The sequence below is a fragment of the Nannospalax galili genome, unplaced genomic scaffold (genome assembly GCF_000622305.1).
Source record: "Nannospalax galili isolate Female #2095 unplaced genomic scaffold, S.galili_v1.0 scaffold734, whole genome shotgun sequence".
NCBI classification, from domain to species: Eukaryota; Metazoa; Chordata; class Mammalia; order Rodentia; family Spalacidae; genus Nannospalax; species Nannospalax galili.
In genome coordinates this window covers 3483921-3503596 of record NW_008337073.1, presented here as the reverse complement: position 1 = coordinate 3503596, position 19676 = coordinate 3483921, and the positions used below count along the sequence as shown (strand labels likewise).

The 19676-nt window shown below is 41.9% G+C and overlaps 1 protein-coding gene across 1 annotated transcript in view; it reads right to left on the bottom strand.

Moving 5' to 3' along the window:
* Nucleotides 1–19676, bottom strand: part of Ccdc38 (coiled-coil domain containing 38) — a 62790-nt gene that overhangs the window by 5860 nt on the left and 37254 nt on the right. Inside the window, 5 exon segments of the mRNA XM_029563106.1 lie at nucleotides 671–853; nucleotides 5876–6011; nucleotides 8278–8429; nucleotides 10675–10747; nucleotides 15416–15515. Of these exon segments, the coding sequence (XP_029418966.1) occupies nucleotides 671–853; nucleotides 5876–6011; nucleotides 8278–8429; nucleotides 10675–10747; nucleotides 15416–15515 (644 nt within the window).

Below are 19676 nucleotides of genomic sequence, written 5' to 3'. Positions count from 1 at the left end.
TAAATGTCATTTATTATTATTGGTGCTGGGAATGGAACCCAGGGCCATCACTGCATGCTAAACAAATGTTCTACAACTGACCTACATCCCCAGCTCTCTAAATGTTTCTTTTTAAAAGACATAAACCAGTGAGAATATGTAGCAGAGGCATTTTAAATAAGTTATAGTCAGATCACTGTTACAGTAACACTTGGATTATTTTCTTAAAAAAATATTTGAGTATAGGTACTAAAAAGCAATTATAATATGGCAGAACATCTTTTGTTCTGAATGTTTTTGTGTATCAGATTCCCTACACATTCAAGAGCAAGCAGACACACCTTTTTAACCATTTCATGCTGTTAAAGTCATACTATGTGAGCCCCACTTACTAAGTCTATAATCTGTATGATGGCTATTTGCAGACATACCCTGTTTCCCCTTCTCAGTCAAGTACCTGGAGGGCAGTATCTACTCACACCTTAAACCATGCCTTGCACATAGCTATACACTTAATAAATGCTTGCTGAATAAATGAATACATTCTTTCAAAGGAAAATGTTTATGAGCAAACAGATTCCTAGTTGGCCAACAGCCTTTTAGCAGTTTAATTCTCATAGCTCTCCACGGGAGGCCATTACTGTATTCTGGTCTAAAGAGAATTTAGGCCAAACCTGGCCAATCCCTGTACCTTGACATTGTACCATTTTAACTATAGTTGCAGTCTCTTGAGCTGGTAGATAATGTGTCTCAAGACATGAAAATGATCTTTTTTTGCCACTGGGTGCCTGGTTTTTGCCACTAAGAGGAACTCAATAAACTTCTCAGCAAAGTAAATCGCTTTCCGTATAGTTGCCTGCCTCAGGAATGTCTGCTGGTCAAGAAGATGAGAATACCATAAAGTCAAAAATAATACACCAGGGGCTAGAGAGATGGTTCAGCAGTTAAGAGCACTGGTCGCTCTTGCAGAGGATCTGGTTTGGTTCCAAGCACCCACATGGCGGCTAACAACCATCTGTAACTCCAGTTCCAGGAGATCTGGTGCCTTCTGACCTCTGTGGGCAATGCAAGACACGGGTACACTAGGCAGGCAATACACAGTCATACACATAAAATATTTTAAAACAACAACAACACACCCATGACTGCAGTGACTCCCACTGCTGTGGGAGAGCCATCCTGGAACCACAGATGCCTTGTAGAGGAGCCTCCAAGATCTGCTACCAAGAGTGCACATCCAACAGCGTGTCTCTCCCACCTCCTGCTTTAATGATCACAAGGCTCCTTATTTTCCACATTCTAAATACTTGCTGTACTTCCGTTTATATTAAAAGCACAATCCTTTTAGAAAACTTAGAGAAATAAAAAATAATACAGAAGAAAAGTATAAATCTTATTTGCCACAAAACCCTCCCCCCTCCTAAAATAGCACTTAATTTTGTTTCCTATTTATATACACGTTCCTTTTGAAACCTTGGAGACAGAAAACTGTAAAAAGGAAAAAGCGAAAGTAGCCCACCAGGGGCTGAAAATACATTTCAAATGAAGAAACATCCTTGTAGGGTGCAGTGGTGCACACCTTTAATCCCAGCACTCCAGAGGCAGAGGAAGGCAGATCTATATGAAAAGGAGACCAGCCTGATCTACATAGTGAGTCTGAGGCCAACCAGAGCTACATAGTGAGGCCGTGTCTCAAACAAAACCAAACTAATCTTGCTAGAGGTAGTGGTTCACATTCAAAATCTTAGCACTTGGGAGGCTGAGGCAGGAGAATTGCCATGAGTTTGAGTTAACCTTGGCTAGGCTGACTGGGCTTCAGTGTGAGAACCTACAGAGTAAAAGAGAGAGAGAGAGAGAGAGAGAGAGAGAGAGAGAGAGAGAGAGAGAGGAGAGAGGAGTAGAGAGAGAGAGAGAGAGAGAGAGAGAGAGAGGAGAGAGGAGAGAGAGGCTTGTTCCAATGTACATTATAGTTACATATAATATTATATATATATTTAATGCTGGTTGTAAGGAAATCTGATGAAAATGGCTCTTTTGATGGAAAATTTTTTTCAGAGACTTTTGGAATGCTTAGAACTTTAAGGATGGGTAGGGAGTGACTTTTCAGGCTCTTTTTTTTAAAGTTCATTAAATAGAAGAGGGAAAGATTTAGAGATATTTTCTTTAAGAACAATATTGATAGCTCTGAGAAGGAAGACACTTATGTATGAAAACGAGATTGATCGCTCTAAAACCTATTAATCACCTGGTCTGCACAGCTAAGGGGCAACTGGTGACAATAGTGATGTGTACATGGATCCTTTAAACTGCCACCAGATGGCAGGCTCAGACCAGAGGATGGAGGAGAGGGAGGAGGGGGAGGGGGAGGGGGAACAGCTCATAAATTTACAGGTTGACTCGACTTGTTTCAGCTGGCAGCTGGGGTGGTGGAGCTGGGGACACTTGACTTCCATATATCTCCTGAATAAAGTGGGAGGGAAGGGCTCCTTGCCCTCCTTTGTCATCAGGCAGGCCAAGCCTGGCTAATAGGAACTGTCACCTGGGCCTTTCCAGGTCAGAGGAGGAGGAGGAAGGCAGGGCGGGGGGCGGAAGGAGCAGATGCTCTACACCAAGGGCCAGGAAGAGGAGGCCGGGTGAGCACCAGGATAACTTGAGGCGTCTGTCAGCCATGAAGAAGATGTGATGGGACCAGAGCAGAGTACCAAACTGGAGAGCTGTCTGGATACTGTCACAAGTTCTTTCCAACCCAAGGATCCTGTAATTCCAATTCACATCACTTGCTGCAGTGCATTGACTGTACACAGTTCTTTCAGCTGAACTCCATCAGCTCCTTGCACACAAAATGAAATAAACACATTCTGTAAATCAAACAATGGGCTAGCAAACATTTCAAGTTAAATGAAAACAAGTAACTGCAACTTTAAACCACATGGGTGAGTCTTGCAAACATAATGGTGAGGGAAGGAAGCAGACGTGTGGTGTGATTCTGTCTCTGTAAAGCTCAGAAGCAGAAAAGCTAACTGACCATGGGAAGTCAGGATAGCGGTCACCTTTAAAGGATGTGGAGACTGGAACAGGGAAGAAGGAAGATATCTCAGAGGTCTGTGCTTACCATGTGGCTGTGTTCATTTGAGAAAATTCCTTGAGAGGTAAACTAACTTGTGCAGTTTCCAACCGAACATTATATCATAGTTAAATTTTTATTTTAAAAATACTGAATCAAGGAAAAAATTTTCAAGAAATTAAGAACAGTTACATAAATGTGGCAGTCTTGAAGATAAAATACTAATTTTACGGTTATAGCTCCAAAGTAACTGATTACTTATGAATTTTAAAATTAGGCATGCCATTTATTCCTCAACAAATCTGGGGGAAAAACCTTAAAAAAATTAGGGAATGGAGAGATGGGTCAGTGGTTCAGAGTACTGGCTGTTTTCAAGTCCCAGCACCGATATGGCAGCTAACAACCATCCATAACTCCAGTTCCACCGAATCTGATGCCCTCTTCTCTGAGGGCACTTCTCGACACGGGTGCACTCACACATGCAGGTGTAATAACACTCACACACATAAAATAAAAATAAATTTAAAAACATAAAAAAGCTTTAAAAATTAGATGCCACTGTGTTTCTTCATGAAGGATTATGTTTTGTAGATTTTAAGGTTGGCAAAAACAGAGTTGGGATTGGGTGGACATGGTGTGTATGCCTTTAATCACAGCACTCAGGAGGCAGAGGCAGGTGGATCGAGGCCGACCTTGTCTGCATTGTGAATTCCAGGGAAGCTGGGGTTAGAGAGACTCAGTCTTAACCCCCCCCACACACACACACACAAAAACAAAAACAAAAATGAGGTTGTGGAAGTAGGAAAATTCTAAGGAAATAATACTACTTTGTTCTTGGGTCTAGGGATGTAGTTCAGTTGTTAGAGTACTTGGCTAGCAGGCATAAGGTCCTGAGTTTGATCCCCAGAGCATAAAACCAAACGTGGTGGCATACGCCTGTAATCCTAGCACTCAGGAGGTAGACAGAGAGGGGTAAGAAGTTCAAGGTCATCTTCAACTACATAGTTTGAGGCCAGCCTGAGATACCCGAGATCCTGTCTCAAAACAAAAATGATTGTTTTCCTGATTTTCCTGCCATCCCACACTTCATATCTTTAGAAGACTGTGAATTATTAGCCCCATTCTCCCAAGTACACCTGCAAATTTTTGTTTTCCTGATTTTCCTGCCATCCCACACTTCGTATCTTTGGAAGATTGTGAATTATTAGCCCCATCCTCCCGAGTATACCTGCAAATTATGTGTGAATGCCAAATTTATACTTGTAAGCAAATGGATAATCTTAAGAAGTAATTTTCAGACCAATTCTCCCTTCTCTTACCACCTGGAGATTGGACCCTGGACCTTTCACAAGCTAGATTCTTCCTTCTCTAAGGTTGACTCAATGTTTAAGAATATTGAAAATGCCATTTTTTTTCATAGTTACCTAATTTGGATAAAGGGGCTTAGATGGGGTAGGAGTAGTGTAGATATCACAGATGTGTATGTGTCATATTTTGTACATTGTCAGCTTCAGAATTATCTAAGACAGAGTTGAAGGGTAGAAATAGCCCACGTGTTCAACGATAGATGAATGAGGAAGCAAAACATGGTACCTACAATTGAATATTATTCAGCCTTAAAAGGCATGAAAGTCCCATCCACAACATGGATAAATCTCAAAAACGTCATGCTCTGTGACATAGACACTAAAAGATAAATACTGTCCAAGTCCACTTACACAAGGTACCTAGAATCGTCAAATTCAGACAGACACTTGGGGTTGAAGAATGAGGAGTTAGTGTAATGGGCAAAGAGTTTTACTTTTCCAAGATAGAAGAGTCCTAGAGATTGGTTGCAAACAATGTGTACTTACCACTACTAAACTATATGTTTTAAAATGTAAGATATTAAATTTTATTTTGAAATAAGGATGGAAAAGCTTTGGCAATAGATCAGTAAATTGCAGTGATAGCTACACCACATGAGTGTACTTAATTGAAAAATGGTTGATTAAAAAAAAAAAAAACAAAGAACTGAGCGGGATAATCTTCACACTCACAGACGCCAACTCGGGACATGTGTGCCAAGGAGCTGTGAACAGTTTTTGCTTTTTATAACCCTGCCCGCCTAGGGGTAGGGAAGGACAGTTGTCTCTTTCTAATGTGATCAATCTCCCAGATCTCTCTTTGCCTGAAAAGTCAAGTTCATGATCATAAATGTGATGTTAGCCCCACATATTCACTCTGAACTTTTATTTCACTTGAGGTTTTCCCAAGAGGTAGTTGGAATTTCTTGTGGCTCCAAAAAGTAACCCAATCATTCATTCAACAAACAGTTATTGAGCACTAATTTTATGGGGACACTGATCTGAATTCACTAAGACAGTGTGCAGGGGCTTGTAGCCAGCTGGAAGAGATGTGCTTGTCAATAAATCAGGGTGCTAAGACATTTCATGAGTTGTGAAATGAGCCTATCTATTCAGGCACAGGGCTGGGCAGATTTCCCATTCAGTGCTGATTCACTGTTATTTAAGCATGTGGATTTACTGCGTCTGCTGCTAATGACTTGCTACCACTAAAATGATCAAAAGCAGTGAGCTATTTCACACATACACATTCTGACAAATGTATAGTTAGAATAAACAGAGCAGCATGTTGTGTGAACCCTAATGCTAACTGAATAGTTGCCGTCTAGAAAACTATTACGTACCGACAAGATAAATCCAAGCTGGTTTTCCACCTGTATCAACAACTTGTGCTTCAAACCTATCCCCCACTCAATTATGTACTACACAGGGAAGGCAGATTATTACCAGGAGACAAAGCAAAGTTAGCATAGACCAGAATGATTACCTGAGCATCTGAATTAAATTCTCCAAAACTAAAGAGCCTGGCCCTCAGTTCCAATTCTGCTGCTTTTTCCTCTTCTCGCTCACAGTTGGCTTTCAGCATATGCTTGTGCTCCAGCAGGAACTCTATGTTGTTGTTTCTATTGCAAAAAGAAGGAGACCCAGGCATTCAGTCAGGACTGAGGGAAACAGCCATCGGCCAGGAGCCTCAACCCTTTGTCCTGGCACGTGTCAGCCCTCGGCATCTAGCAGCCACAGGAGTCTGGGTCTGAAGACGTGAATGAAGTACGTACAACTCTTCTAATCTTTGTGTGTGTGTGTGTGTATGTGTCATGCTAATTGTGGCTTCGTGGGTGAGTACAGGCGTGTGCTTGCTGTGGCACTAGTGCGGATGTCAAAGGACGGCTCAGGTATTGTTCTTCACTTTTACCCTATATGAGGCCAGGTCTCTCTTTTAAAAAAATTTATTTATTATTTTTATTTTTATGTTTATGAGTGTATTGCTTGCATGTCCATAAGTGTACCCATGTCATGCAACGCCCACAGAGGTCAGAAGAGGGTGTCAGACACCCCCAGAACTGGAGTTATGGATGGTTGTTAGCCACCAACTGGATGCTGGGAACTGAACTGGGGTCTTCTGCAAGAGCAGCCAGTGCTCTTAACCACTGAGCCATCTCTCCAGCCCCTGAAGTTCTCTCTTTAAAAAAATTATTTTTTGCATTTATTATTTGTTTTGTGGGGGTAGGAGACAAATGCATGGCACATGTAGAGGTCAGAGTACAACTTGTAGGAGTTGGCTTTCTCCTTCCAGCATGTGGGTTTTAGGTTATTAGACTTAGTAGGCAAGCACCTTTACCCACTGAGCCCTCTCTCTGTCTCTCTCTCTCTCCCTCTCTCTCTGTCTCTGTCTCTCTGTCTCTGTCTGTCTCTCTGTCTGTCTATCTCTCTCTCTCTCTGTCTCTCTCTCTGCATATACTAGGCTAGCTAGCCCCCGAGCTTCCAGATTCTCCTGTCTTTATCTCGCATCTTGCCTAGGAGTATCAGGTTACACATGCCTCCTACTACATCTGACTTTTATGTGGGTTCAGGGGATTTGAAGTCAAGTCCTTATGCTTGAGCAACAAATGTTTTAACCTCTGAGTCATCTCCCAGTCCTACACATAAGTTTTCAAGTTACGAGGCATGGAAATGTTCAAATGCTGCTCTTAACTTCCATCAGAAAGCATTTTCTTCCCTTTCTCTGCTGTTTCCTCTCAAGTCCTCCAAACAGAAAGCAGCAGAGTGGGGATGTGAGGACCCCAAACTGTGCTGTGGGCTAGCCTGTGAGTGTTCTCAAATTCGGCTGCTCACCAGACTGGTTGTAGAGCCACTGAGAAAATGGAGACCCCTGACTACCTTGCCTTGAGAAACAGATTCTGACAGATCTCTCTCCCACCTGTATGTACCCACCCTGCCCAGAGGATCACAGGTTGGGGTCCTACACACCAAGGATGGAGCAGGAGACAGGGAATCAGAAGACACAGCTGGGGAGTGGGGCAGAGCTGTGAGGCACTGGTTTTTAGACTCTTGCCTTCTGGGAAAGTTAATTTGCTTTGAAGTTAAGTGTAGTTTGCCCTGTTATTTTAAAAAAATATCCATCTGGCTGGGTGTGGTGGCACACGCCTTTAATCCCAGCAGAGGCAGATGGTCTCTGTGAGTTCAAGGCCAGCCTGGTCTACATAGTGAGTTCCAGGCTAGCTGGGGTTACAGGGAGACTCAAAAAAAAAAAAAAAAAAAAAAAGATAGCCATCTTCTGCCCCCCCCAAAACTCCAAACAATTTTACAGAGTTTGAAAATAATGAATAGATATAAAGCTCTACTCTCTATAGCCTGAAACTTTCTCCAAACTGTCCTAACATAGAATCTGTGACTTATGATAACTAATCTCTTCCCTGTTATAAATCTCTTTGATGGCCCTGATATATTGATATATACATTATAAAATGATTTAGTAGTAAACCCCAGAAAATCATTTTGCTAAGATTCACAGCCAAGGAAGATGCTTTTATTACCATCCAAAGTATGATTTGCTCTAAGTAGTGACAGCTAGCCGGGTGATAGGGTGAAATCTATCTGGATCAAATTAAGGCAGTAGGTATCATTTCAACTTTTCTAGTTTTCCAAATTATATCTTATTATTACTAGGTGGGGAAACACTTTAACTACTGAGAGGAAATAGGAAGAAAAATCAAACTAAAGAATAAAAATATTCTGAACAAATATAAATTCTATCTTTTGCACTCAGGATGTGAACTGTTACTAATTAACATCCCAACCTAAATCCAAGAGAGGCCATGAGACAGACATCACAAGCAAGCTGGACACAATCTCTGGTCAGAAATTGCTTAATAAGATCAAATGACTCACATTTTATCCTGTATAAATTTTTCCCTTTTGTTCACATCTTCAAGATTTTCATCCACATCTTGGGAATACTGGACCAGAGTAAGGTTCTGCTCCTCTAGCTCTGTGAGGACCTGAAGTAATTCTTCTGGCTCCTTGAAATAAGTCTCTGGTATCTAATCAATCAACAATGAAGAGGATAAGTGTCTTTCAGATACATTCATGTGGCTTGTCTAGAAAATACAGTAGGGTAAAGAAGACTGTTGTGTTCATTGACTCTCCAACCTGCGAAAATCAATTTTTTAAATTTATTTTTATTTTCATTTTTATTTTATGTGTATGAGTGTATTGCCTGCATGTACGTGAGTGCACCTGTGTCATGCAATGCTGCGGAGGTCAGAAGAGGGCTTCGGATTCCCCTGGAAATGGAGTTAAGGATGGTTTGTAGCCACCATGTGGTTGCTGGGAATTGAGCCTGGGTCCTCTGCAAGAGCAGTCAGTGCTCTTAACCACTGAGCCATCTCTCCAGCCCCCAAAATCAATTTTTGAGGAGGAGCAGTTTGGTTTCCCTCCAGGCCTGTGTGAACGTATGCATATCATGGCAGGACCATATGGTACAGGCCAGTTGACCTCATGGTGGCCAGGAGGCAAAGACTGAAAGGAAGACACCCAGGGTCCCAACCCCCTTCAAGAGCTCATCCCCAACAACCTACCTTCCTCCCACCAGGCCCCACCTCCCCAAAGTTTCCCATAGTGTCTGCGGTGGTTCCCTGACAGCTGGGGAACAAACCTTCAACAATAGGATTCTTGGAAGCACTCAAGATGCACTCTGTAGCAACTGTTGTGATTACGAGGGGGTGGAGAGGAATGTAAGGGAGCCTCACTATTTCCAAGTGAGAGATGGCTGTTGGGAAGAGACTGTTTGGGGTTGCTTGTGAGACATTAGAGAGGGAATGAGGAAGGAAAAAGGAAAGGGGACAGAAGAACGGGGGAAAAGGGAAAGAAAGACGGAGGAGAGAGGGGATGAGAAGCTGAGGGAGGTTCATTTTCTCTCAACAGTAATTTTATATGTTCCAATTTTATTGCTTTTTTGGAGACAGGGTCTCCCTCTAGCCCCAGCTGACCTGGAACTCACTATGTAGACCAGGCTGGCCTTGAACTTACAGAGATCTGCCTGCCTCTGCCTCCCGAGTGCTGGGATTAAAAGGCATGCACCACCCTGCCTGGCCAATATATCCCACATTTTAAAGAATTTGCGTAAATATGTATTGCTTTAAATTAGCATTTTTACAAAGATGATGTCTGTATTAACTATAACTATGTTCATTATTACTTACAGTAGCCAAGCAATGACAATGAAAACATCCACAGAAGAGTAAATAAAGGAAATATGGTATATGGTATAGATACACATGGAATATTACCCAGTCTTTTTTTTTTTTTTTTTTTTTTTGTCTTTTTGTTGATTGTTTTTTGTTTTTGTCTCCCTAGTCACAACGCACCTGGAAGTCACAATGTGAACCAGGGTGGCCTTGATCTTGCAGAGATCCATGTGATTCTGCCTCCCAACGGCTGGGATTAAAGGTGCATGCCACCATACCCAGTGTTATAACTCAGTCTTTAAAGGGGGAAATCCTGTTTCTGCTACATTGTTTGTTTGTGTGGTTATAAATATGTATGTGCATGTGAGCACATGTGTGTGTGTGTGTGTGTGTGTGTGTGTGTGTGTGTGTGTGTATGTGAACGTGAATGTAAAGGTCAGAGGAAAACCTCAGGTGTATTTCCTCAGGCACCATCCACCATTTTCTTGAGACAGGGTCTCTCACTAGACTGGAACTCACCATGTAGGCTACACTGGCTGACTGGTGAGTTCTGGGATCTGTCTGCCTCTGCTTCCCAGGTGCTAGGATTCTAAATGTGAAGCACCAAGCCTGGTGGTTTTTTGTTTTGTTTTGTTTTTTTGGTTTTTTTAACATGGGGTCTGGGACTCAGACTCAGGCCTCACAAGGCATATTTTTTTTGGTTTGGGGCTTTTTTTGCAGGGGAGGTCTTATGTGGCTCAGGTTGGCCTTCCACTTCCTATGTATCTGAGGATGACTGGACCTTCTAATCCTCCTGCTTCTACCTCCTGAGTGCTGGGATAACAGGCCTGATCCACCATACTAGTTTCGTGACCTCAGGTCTGTGGTCTTTATATCTCAGCCTCAAAAGGGCTGGGTATTACTTTCTTATATATGCTTATTTTTCATAGAATGCCTGATGGCAAAGGTAGATACAATTTGAGAACAGTATCAAAATCTTATTTCCTTCTGGAAATTTTGTGGAGTTTTGGAAAAGAAAACTTCAAAAGAAAAAAAAAATGAGTATCCAAACTCTTTCCGCCAAATACAATTTTGAAATCAAGAAACACAGTCTGGTTACCAGATCAAAGTCTAGTAGTTCATCCTCTAAAAAGAATTCCAAACTGTCTTCTGAGCCCATACTCTCAGACTGGCTGTAAGAGAAAAAAGAAAAAGAAAATTATTCCTGAGCTATTTTCTGTCAATAGGTTTGCTTTAGTTTCTAAATTGTTTTGGACTCAATTGTCACAGATTTCTTTTTCAAACCAATGGATTCCACAAGTATGCAAAAAGATAATTAGATTCAGTCCCAGGCAGGACTCATACATGTGAGACCACACAAGCACCAGGTCAATGGTGCCTATTGCTAGGCTGAATCTGTGAAGTAGCCTGCTTTTTCTAAAAAACATGACCACCTACCTGGTCACATCTGCTTTGTCAGTGTCAAACTGGATCATCGTGATTTCAAAATGTATACTCTAGTACTTCAAAAAAAAAAAGCTTTGATCACAATCTTCTGAATGTCTTTTAGTAAGGCAATTATCTGTCTCTTTAAGAGAAGTTACTTTTTTATAATAGCTTCTAATCAAGTGAGGAAATATGGGTTAGGTGGATGGGTAGTAATATACAACCTTAAAGAATAATGATGTTGGATCTGTGAGATGACTCAGCAGGTAAAGGTGCTTGCTGCCAAGCCTAATGTTCTGAGTTTGATCCCCAGGACCCAAATGGTGGAAGGAGAAAATGACTCTCATTACCACAAATGTGCACATGGAGAGAGAGAGAGAGAGAGAGAGAGAGAGAGAGAGGGAAATGATGTTGCTGGAAAAAATCTGTTATGAAAGATAAATTGAAAATGATTGGAATTTAATATATCCAGAAATGAAGAGAGAGGAAGGTGGTTGTTGGTGTGATCTGGGTAACTAATATTTTGACAGGACTGTGAATCAAGGAGTGCAAGTAAGGGAAGGAGGAACTCTAAATCTATGGAGGAGTGAAATCATGTAAATGAAGAATGGAAAGAACCACTGGGGAGAAACAAAGGTGGCCCCACACTGTGCTTCTCGGAGGGAGCTGGAATAATGCAGGTGGTACAGGAAGGAAAATGACTAAATGATGGGCTAAGAGACAGATTAATAATGTACTTAATTCATGCTAAATTTGCAACAGATGAAGACTATTACAAAGTTTCACAACTGGCCAAAATGCAGAGAATAAGTGGTTGTGAGGCACCCAGTCCTAAGTGGTATATCCACAATGTAACTTCTAAGCCTAAGGTTCAGGGAACATTACAGAAGAGGGGGCAGAAAGACTGTAAGATTTAGAGGACAAGATACCTGCTGCAAGTTAATACATTATAGACACAATAGGGAAGGTACACCCATGAAATCTCCATAGTATGGTAATCCAACAAGATCTGCATAATGATATAACTGGTTGACATGCCAATTTCCCTCATCTAGAGGGAAATTTCACAGGGTCCCACCTCTAGATGAAGAACTACAGGCAATTTATGAACACAGAAGGAGGGAAAATCAGTTTTCTCCAGGGACTAGCTCTCTGAAAAGCTATCTAATCCCAGCTGGGTAGCCCTAAACACAGGTATACATGAGCACCACTAAATGGACTCAGTGCTTTATACATGTATATTTATAATGTATGTGTGTATATGTAAAAATAATAAAGAGAAGAAGAAATTTGGGGAGAGGAGGGGGCATGGGAGGAGTTGGAAGGGGACTGGGAGGGATGAAAATAATACAAATACAATACTCATGTATGAAATTCTCAAAAAATATTAAAAAATAAAAATAAAAATGCAACAAAAAATAATAGAGGACATGAAGGGAAAGGGTCGGGAGGTGGAGGTTGGTCTGTGAGAAGATGGGGGAGGAGTTCTTAATATGATCAAAATACATTGTATGACATTCTCAAAGAACCAATAAAATATTATTTAAGATAAAAAGAATTTCCATCAGAGCTGCCCTCTGAGCGACTAGAAATAGTGTGAAACCACAGTGTTATAGATGAGTATTTGAGAAATACCTCCTGAGACAGCATTTCATGACACTGTCCTTCTCTTCTGGTCAGGGACATTGCTTTCTGATCAGTTTCTTCCCCATTTCTCTGAACCTCATTGGATCTTTTGAGGTTCCTCCTCTTACACATAAATGCCTGTTGTGTCTCAGTTTTCTTCCTCATTCAGTCAACCCATTTTTATGGGGGTGGGTGGCTGATCTCATTCTTTCTCATGGATCCAACCACCACACCAGCTTCCCATATCATAATCTCTTCCATGCGCTCTAGACCCCAGTGTCCTTCCTCCAGCTAGACATCAGCATCTACCTGACTGTCCCACACTTCCCCCAGTCACTACACAGCTTTTAGTCATGACAATGCCACTTTCTGATGCCTCTGACAGCCTTTCCTTGGATTCCCATTGCCACTGTCTGGCTTAAGCAGTTCTTTTTCCCTCACCTGAATTGTGACAGCACACTCTTGTAACTGGTCTCGCTACCTCTACTTTTGCCCTCTGCCACTCATTCTCTAAATTACTACCATACCCATCCTTCTTTTTCAAAAAGTATTATATGGGGCTGGAGAGATGGCTCAGTGGTTAAAAGCACTTGTTGTTCTTCTAGAAGACCCAAGTTCTGTTCCCAGCACCCACATGACAGCTAACAAACATCTGTAATTCCAGTTTTAGGGGATCCTACACCCTCTTCTGGCCTCCATGGGCACTGTATGTTGTACATTTACATACTTGCAAAACACTCATACACATAAAACAAAAGTAGATACATATTTAAAAAATATATTTTATCTGGTATGTGTACATGTTTGTGAATGTATGTACATATGTTTGCAGGTACACATGTGTACACATGCATATGACAGAGCTCAACACAGGCATCTTTCTCAATCTCTCTCTACCTTATTTTTTAATTAATTTTAATTTTATGTGTATGAGTGTTTTGCCTGCATGTCTGTAAGTATACCACATATATGCATTGTCTACAGAGACCAGAAGAAGGCATTGGATCCCTTGGAATTGAAGTTATGGATGGTTGTTAGCTGCCATATAGGTGCTGGGAACCAAACCAGGGTCCTCTGCAAGAGCCTCTTAACCACTGAGCCATCATCTCTCTAGCCCCTCTCTACCTTATTTTTGAGACAGGGTCCCTCACTGATCCTGGAGCTCACTAATTCAGCTAGACTGGTTAGCTAATAAGTAATCGGGCCTCCTGTTTTGCTCCCACCCAACCCCTGTGCCTGCTGGGCATCTAAACTCAAGTCTTCATGATTGTACAGCAAGCACTTTACAGACTGAGCCATCTCCCCAACTTCACTTCCCTATCCATCTTTCTAAGATGTAAATCTGATTGTGTCTCTGCCACACTTACTTAAAACCCTCAATGCCTCTGCAAGACCCTGGGGCAAAGCACAGACTCAGGCTGGCATCCCTTCCTACTTGCTTATGACTTTAGCTTCTTTGTCTTTCACCTTGTGGCCTAGCCATTCTCAATACAGCCAAGCTTAGTCATTCCTATCCCAGAAAGCCCTCCCTCACAGAGCTTATCCCCATCAACTCCCACAGAACCCATCTTAGACATGGCCTGCTCTGGAGAGTGCATGGACCGGCCCTTGATCCCCAAACCTTGGCTTCTCCTCTGGCTTGAGACTTCTACCTCAGCATGACTGTGGTCCCCTGAATTTATCCTTCCGATCCCTTACCACATCTGTTGTGACTGATAATCCCTTGTTTGTCTTCCTCTCTAGACAATGAACCTCTTGAAGGAAGAAATTAAGTTTTCTGTTTATTTCCAGTGGCTCAGGACACTCTATAAATACTTGAGTTAATGCAAAAAGACTGAAAATGGGGACCATTCTAGGAGAGGGAATGCTGGGTCTCCTTGTTACTAGGTACAACTAGATTCAGGGAAGTCAGTTGAAAAAAATCCAACAGTCACTTACAATGAAAACTAATACCTATTTCTATTAAAACCCTACAGTTAACATTGCAGTTAATGCTTGGAATCCTTTTAAAACTGGGAAAGAGACAAGAATGTCTGCTCACCAAACTTTTATTTATTATAGGAAGTTCTACCCAACACAGTATGGCAGGATGAAGAGAGAAAACACGTGCAGATCACAAAAGAAGAAATAAAACTACTTCTATTCGTAGATGAACTGGGCCTACATAGAAAATTCAAAGGAAAACAGAATGGAACCCTGGAACTAATAAGTGAGTCAGGAATACAAGACAAAGAAAATATAACAGCCTATTGTGTTTCTGTATACTAGCAATGATTACCAGAGCACCAAAATTAAAAACACAATACTATTTACAATTGCTACAAATTGCTATTTACAATTGCTACAAATGTTAGGGGCTGAAGAGATGGCTCAGCGGTTAAGAACACTGACTGTTCTTGTAGAAGACCCGGGTTTGTATCCCAGCACGCACATGGCAGCTAACAACTGTCCATAACTCCAGTTCCAGGGGATCTGACAGTCTCTTCTGTCTTTCACGGGCACTGCATGACATGGGTGCATTTACCTACATGCAGGCAATACATGCATACACATAAAATAAAAATTAAAAAAAATACAAATGACAAAAAAATTTTGGTACAAATCTACCGAAACATGTAGAAGAGCTGCATACTGCCAACTACACAAGGTTGAAGGAACTAAAGAAGACCAAATTGATGGAGAGGAATGCACTGCTCAGGAACTGAAAGAAACAGTTTTGTTATCGGTTCCTAGAGATGCTGAAACAAAGTGCCCTAAATAGGGTGGCTTAAAGGAAGAGAAAAACTTACTGTCTCACAGTTCTGGAGGCTAGAAATCCAGCCATGTTCTTTCTGAAGGCTCCAGGGAGGACCTGCTGATGCTCTGCTCTTAGCTTCCAGTTGTGCATTCCTTGACTTACAGGTGCGTCACTCAGTCTCTGCCTCTGTCTTCATGTGCTGTTCTCCCTGGGTCTCCATGACTCTCCTTCTTATAAGGAAACCAGCCATAATGCATTAAAAGTTTACTTGAATGACCTTATGTTAACTTGATTTCAACTGCAATGATCTTTTTTTTCCCTAAATAAGGTCATATCTGTAGTTGTCATGCATTATGACTTATATGTATCTTTGTGGATGACATATTTCAAGCCATAACAAGATTTAGCACAATTCCTAAAATAATTCAAGAAAGATGATTTTGAAGATATATGCAAGATTCTTTAAATTTTTATGTGGAAAGAGAGGCACTAGAGTAGCTACTATAGTTTTGCAAAGGAGGGATGATGTGAAAAGAACCAGTCTGCCTCATTTCCAGGATAACAGTTACAGTAATCACATGGAGGGGTAGACATACAGATCAGTGGAACAGAATAGAGAATAGAGAATCTGGAACTAGGTTCAAAGAAACGTGTTTGACAACAGTGTGAAAGTAAGCTAGTGGAAAAAGCTGTTTTAACAAACCGTGAAAGAGCAATTGACCTCCTCAGGCCAAAAGCTAACCCCAAACACCTCAATCTAAACCTTGCACGTTTTACAAAAATGGAAAATGGATTGATCACAGGTAAAACTATAAACATTTAAGAGAAAGAAACCAAAACAAACCTTTGAGTATAGATGTCCTAGTTTGTTCTTCATTGCTGTGACAAAACACTCTGACCACTACCAACTTGGGGAGGAAAGGATTTATTTGTCTTACATCTCCCAGGTCACAGTTCATTAGGGAGCCCAAGGTAGGAACTCAGGGCAGGAACCTGGAAGCAGGAGCTGGAGGAATTCTGCTTACTGGCTTGCTCTCCTGGCCCCTGCTCAGCCTGCTTTCTTATGCAACACAGGCCCACCTGCCCAGGGGTGGCACCACCCACAATGGGCTGGGCCCTCCCACATCACTCAACAAGAAGATGCCCCTCAGACATGGCCACAGGCCAGTCCAATAAAGACAATCCCCAATTGAGGCTCCCTCCACCCAGGTGTGTCAAGTTGACACTAAAGCTATCCAGCGCAATAGAGCTAGACAAATGATTTTAGAATTGACACCATGATCCGTTTGATGAATGAATGAACTGAATTTCACCAAAATAAAAAACTTTCACTTCATGAAAGACTCTGTTAAGACGATGAAAAGGGCAAGATCTACAGACTGGTGAACGTATTTGCAAATCACATATCTTCAAAGGACTACTACCTAGTATAGGAAAAAGTGCCAAATTTCAACAGTAATGCAAATGGGAAAAAAAAATCCAATTAGAGACAGGGTCTCTATGTCTATGTGACACACACACACACACACACACACACACACACACACACACACACACAGTCTGAGTGCTGAAGAGGTAAAGGCAGGAGGATTGTGAGTTTGAGGCCAGCCTGGGCTCAACAGAGAGAGCTTGCCTTACTAAGGACTAGGTATGTAGTTGAGTAGAATGCTGTCTGGCATGTACAAGGTCCTGGGTTCAATCCCCAACACCACACACACACACACACACACACACACATACACCAGTTAGAAAAAGAACAAAAAACAGGAGTGTACATTTTTCCAGAGGCTACAAAGAGGCAGATAAGTGCATAAACCTATGTTCAACATCATTAGCTAATAGGGAAGTGCAAATTAGAACACAGTAAGCTATTACTACACATCTGCCAGCATAGTCAAAATAAAAATTCATGGCCAAATGCTGATGAGGATTGGGTTTCTTATGCACTTTTGGTGGGAATGTGAAATGGTATAGATGTCCCAAGGATCCAGCCAGCCTCTACCATCCAGCCCACTTTTGCTTTCTAGACATTTGTCCAGAGAAACAAAAATGATTTTCCCATAAGAAGTTAACCAAATAAACTCAGAGCGGATTTATTCAAACCAGAAACCACACGGCTGTTATTAAGTGGGTGAATAGTTCAAGTGCAAACCATTCGTTCCACGGAATGCTACTCAGCAATGGGAACCAACTGCTGAGTCCCAGCATGGTCGGCTCTCCTGAGAATTATGGTTACATAATATGTGGTTACATACCACATGATTCTATCTATATAGCATTCTTTTTAAAAAAATCTTTTATTTATTATTTTTATGTATATGAGTGTATTACTCACATGCATGTGAGTGTACCTGTGTCATGCAATGCCTGCAGAGGTCAGAAGAGTGTGTCCAACTCCCCTGGAACTGGAGTTACAGGGGGTTGTTAGCCACCATGTGGGTGCTAGGAATCGAACCCAGGTTCTCTGCAAGAGCAACCAGTGCTCTTAACCACTGAGCCATCTCTCCAACCCCTATAGCATTCTTGAAATTGCAAAAATCATAGAAATAGAGACTAGATTAGCAGCTTCCAGGGGAAAGGGAAGGCAGATGTGGCTCTAAAACAGCAAAGAGAAGAAACCCATGCTGACATTTTGTATTTGATTGTGCCAAGGTTGGTATCTTGGCTGTGGCACTTCACTACATTTCTAAAGATGCTCCCATTGGGGGTCAAAGGCACATAGGGATGTTGGTTCTGTTTCTTATAAATGCATATGAATCTACAATTACCTCAAAATAAAAATTTAATTAAACAGCAGCAAGAACTAAATGTCATAGAAGTGGCATAGGTGTGACCTCAGAATCCCTGGAATTCAGAGCCCAGTGTCTCTGTGGCCCTCATGGATTGATTTGGTGGCCCTGGCTCAGAGTCCTTTCTTGAGGCTAGCATACCTGACCCAGGCAGCTATATATTTTCTCAAAGCTTCCTTTGCGTAGCCATGGTTCACAAAGAGCAATTTATGAAATAATGAGTTAACTATGTTAAGGGAGATACAAAAGTTTTTAAAATGCTTTATGGTCCCATTGCAGCAATTCTGAATGAGGTGGTGAAATTGCAGATACACAGGCTAGCAGAGTAGCTTAATAAACCATGAGGTGGTGGATTCTGCGAAGGGAAGATGCAGGATACAGGGAACTGGCAGTTTCTGTGGCTAGGAGTAGCAGGTGCTTATCAAAGAACACAGAGAGTGGGTCACCTCAGGAGCAGACCCATCTGGCTACCACCAACTCTAGGGTCTGTTATAACAGGCAGGGAGATGTGGTCTCTATGTTGAAGGGAGGCTAAAAGGGGTTATTTTCTAAAAACCATTCAAAGTTTCCAACAGAGTTTGTAAATTTGTACTGTACTTGAAAACAGATGGTCTCGAAGAATCTGTGCCAAGAGCGAGCTTCCTCGGTGCCTTTCCTGTTCACAATATCCAGGTGATGGGAGGGGGGGAGAAGAGCACATTGTTAGAAAGGAGTCCTTGTCACTTGGTATGAACTATTACATGCTTATTACTTCTTTTCTAAAACATGGTTTTATTATCGGAATGTTTTACATATGTGCTTGTTTGGTTTCTGTTGCTGTGATAAACACCATGACCAATAGCAATTTGGGGAGGAAAGGGTTTATTTGGCTTAGAGCTCATAGTTCATCATCAAGGGGCGCCTAAGGCAAGAACTCAAAACAGGAGCCTGGAGGCAGGAGCTGAAGCAGAGGACACAGAGGTACGCTGTTTACTGGCTTGCTTTTCTGGCCTGTGCTCTTCCTGCTTTCTTCTATAACTCAGGACCACCCGTCCGGGGGTGACACCGCCCACAGTGAGCTGGGCCCTCCCACATCAGCAACAATCAAAAAAATGCCTCACAGCCATGGCCATAGGCCAATGCAATAGAGGAAATTCCCCAATTGAGGTCCTCTTTTCCCAGGTGTGTCAAGTTGACAATTGAAGTTGTCCAGGACAATATGGAAAACAGGGCTCTTTCGTTCTACTGAAATTGGACTGCTGAGGAAACTAGATGCCACGAGCCCATTGTCAGCCAGAAGCCAGAATCAGCCTTATCTAAAAGCTCCACAAGCCTATTGTCAGCCAGAAGCCAGAACCAGCCTTATCTAAAAGCTGCAAAACAGGCAGGCACCGCTGGTCAAGCTTCAAGGATCAAGCTGTAAACAAATCTTACGGGCGGAAGGACCACCCTTAGGGCCCGATACCAGTAATCCCATTTCCCCTTAGCCCCGACCCTTACCCCATATCTCTGTGTGTTTTCGATACCAGTAATCCCACTTCCCCT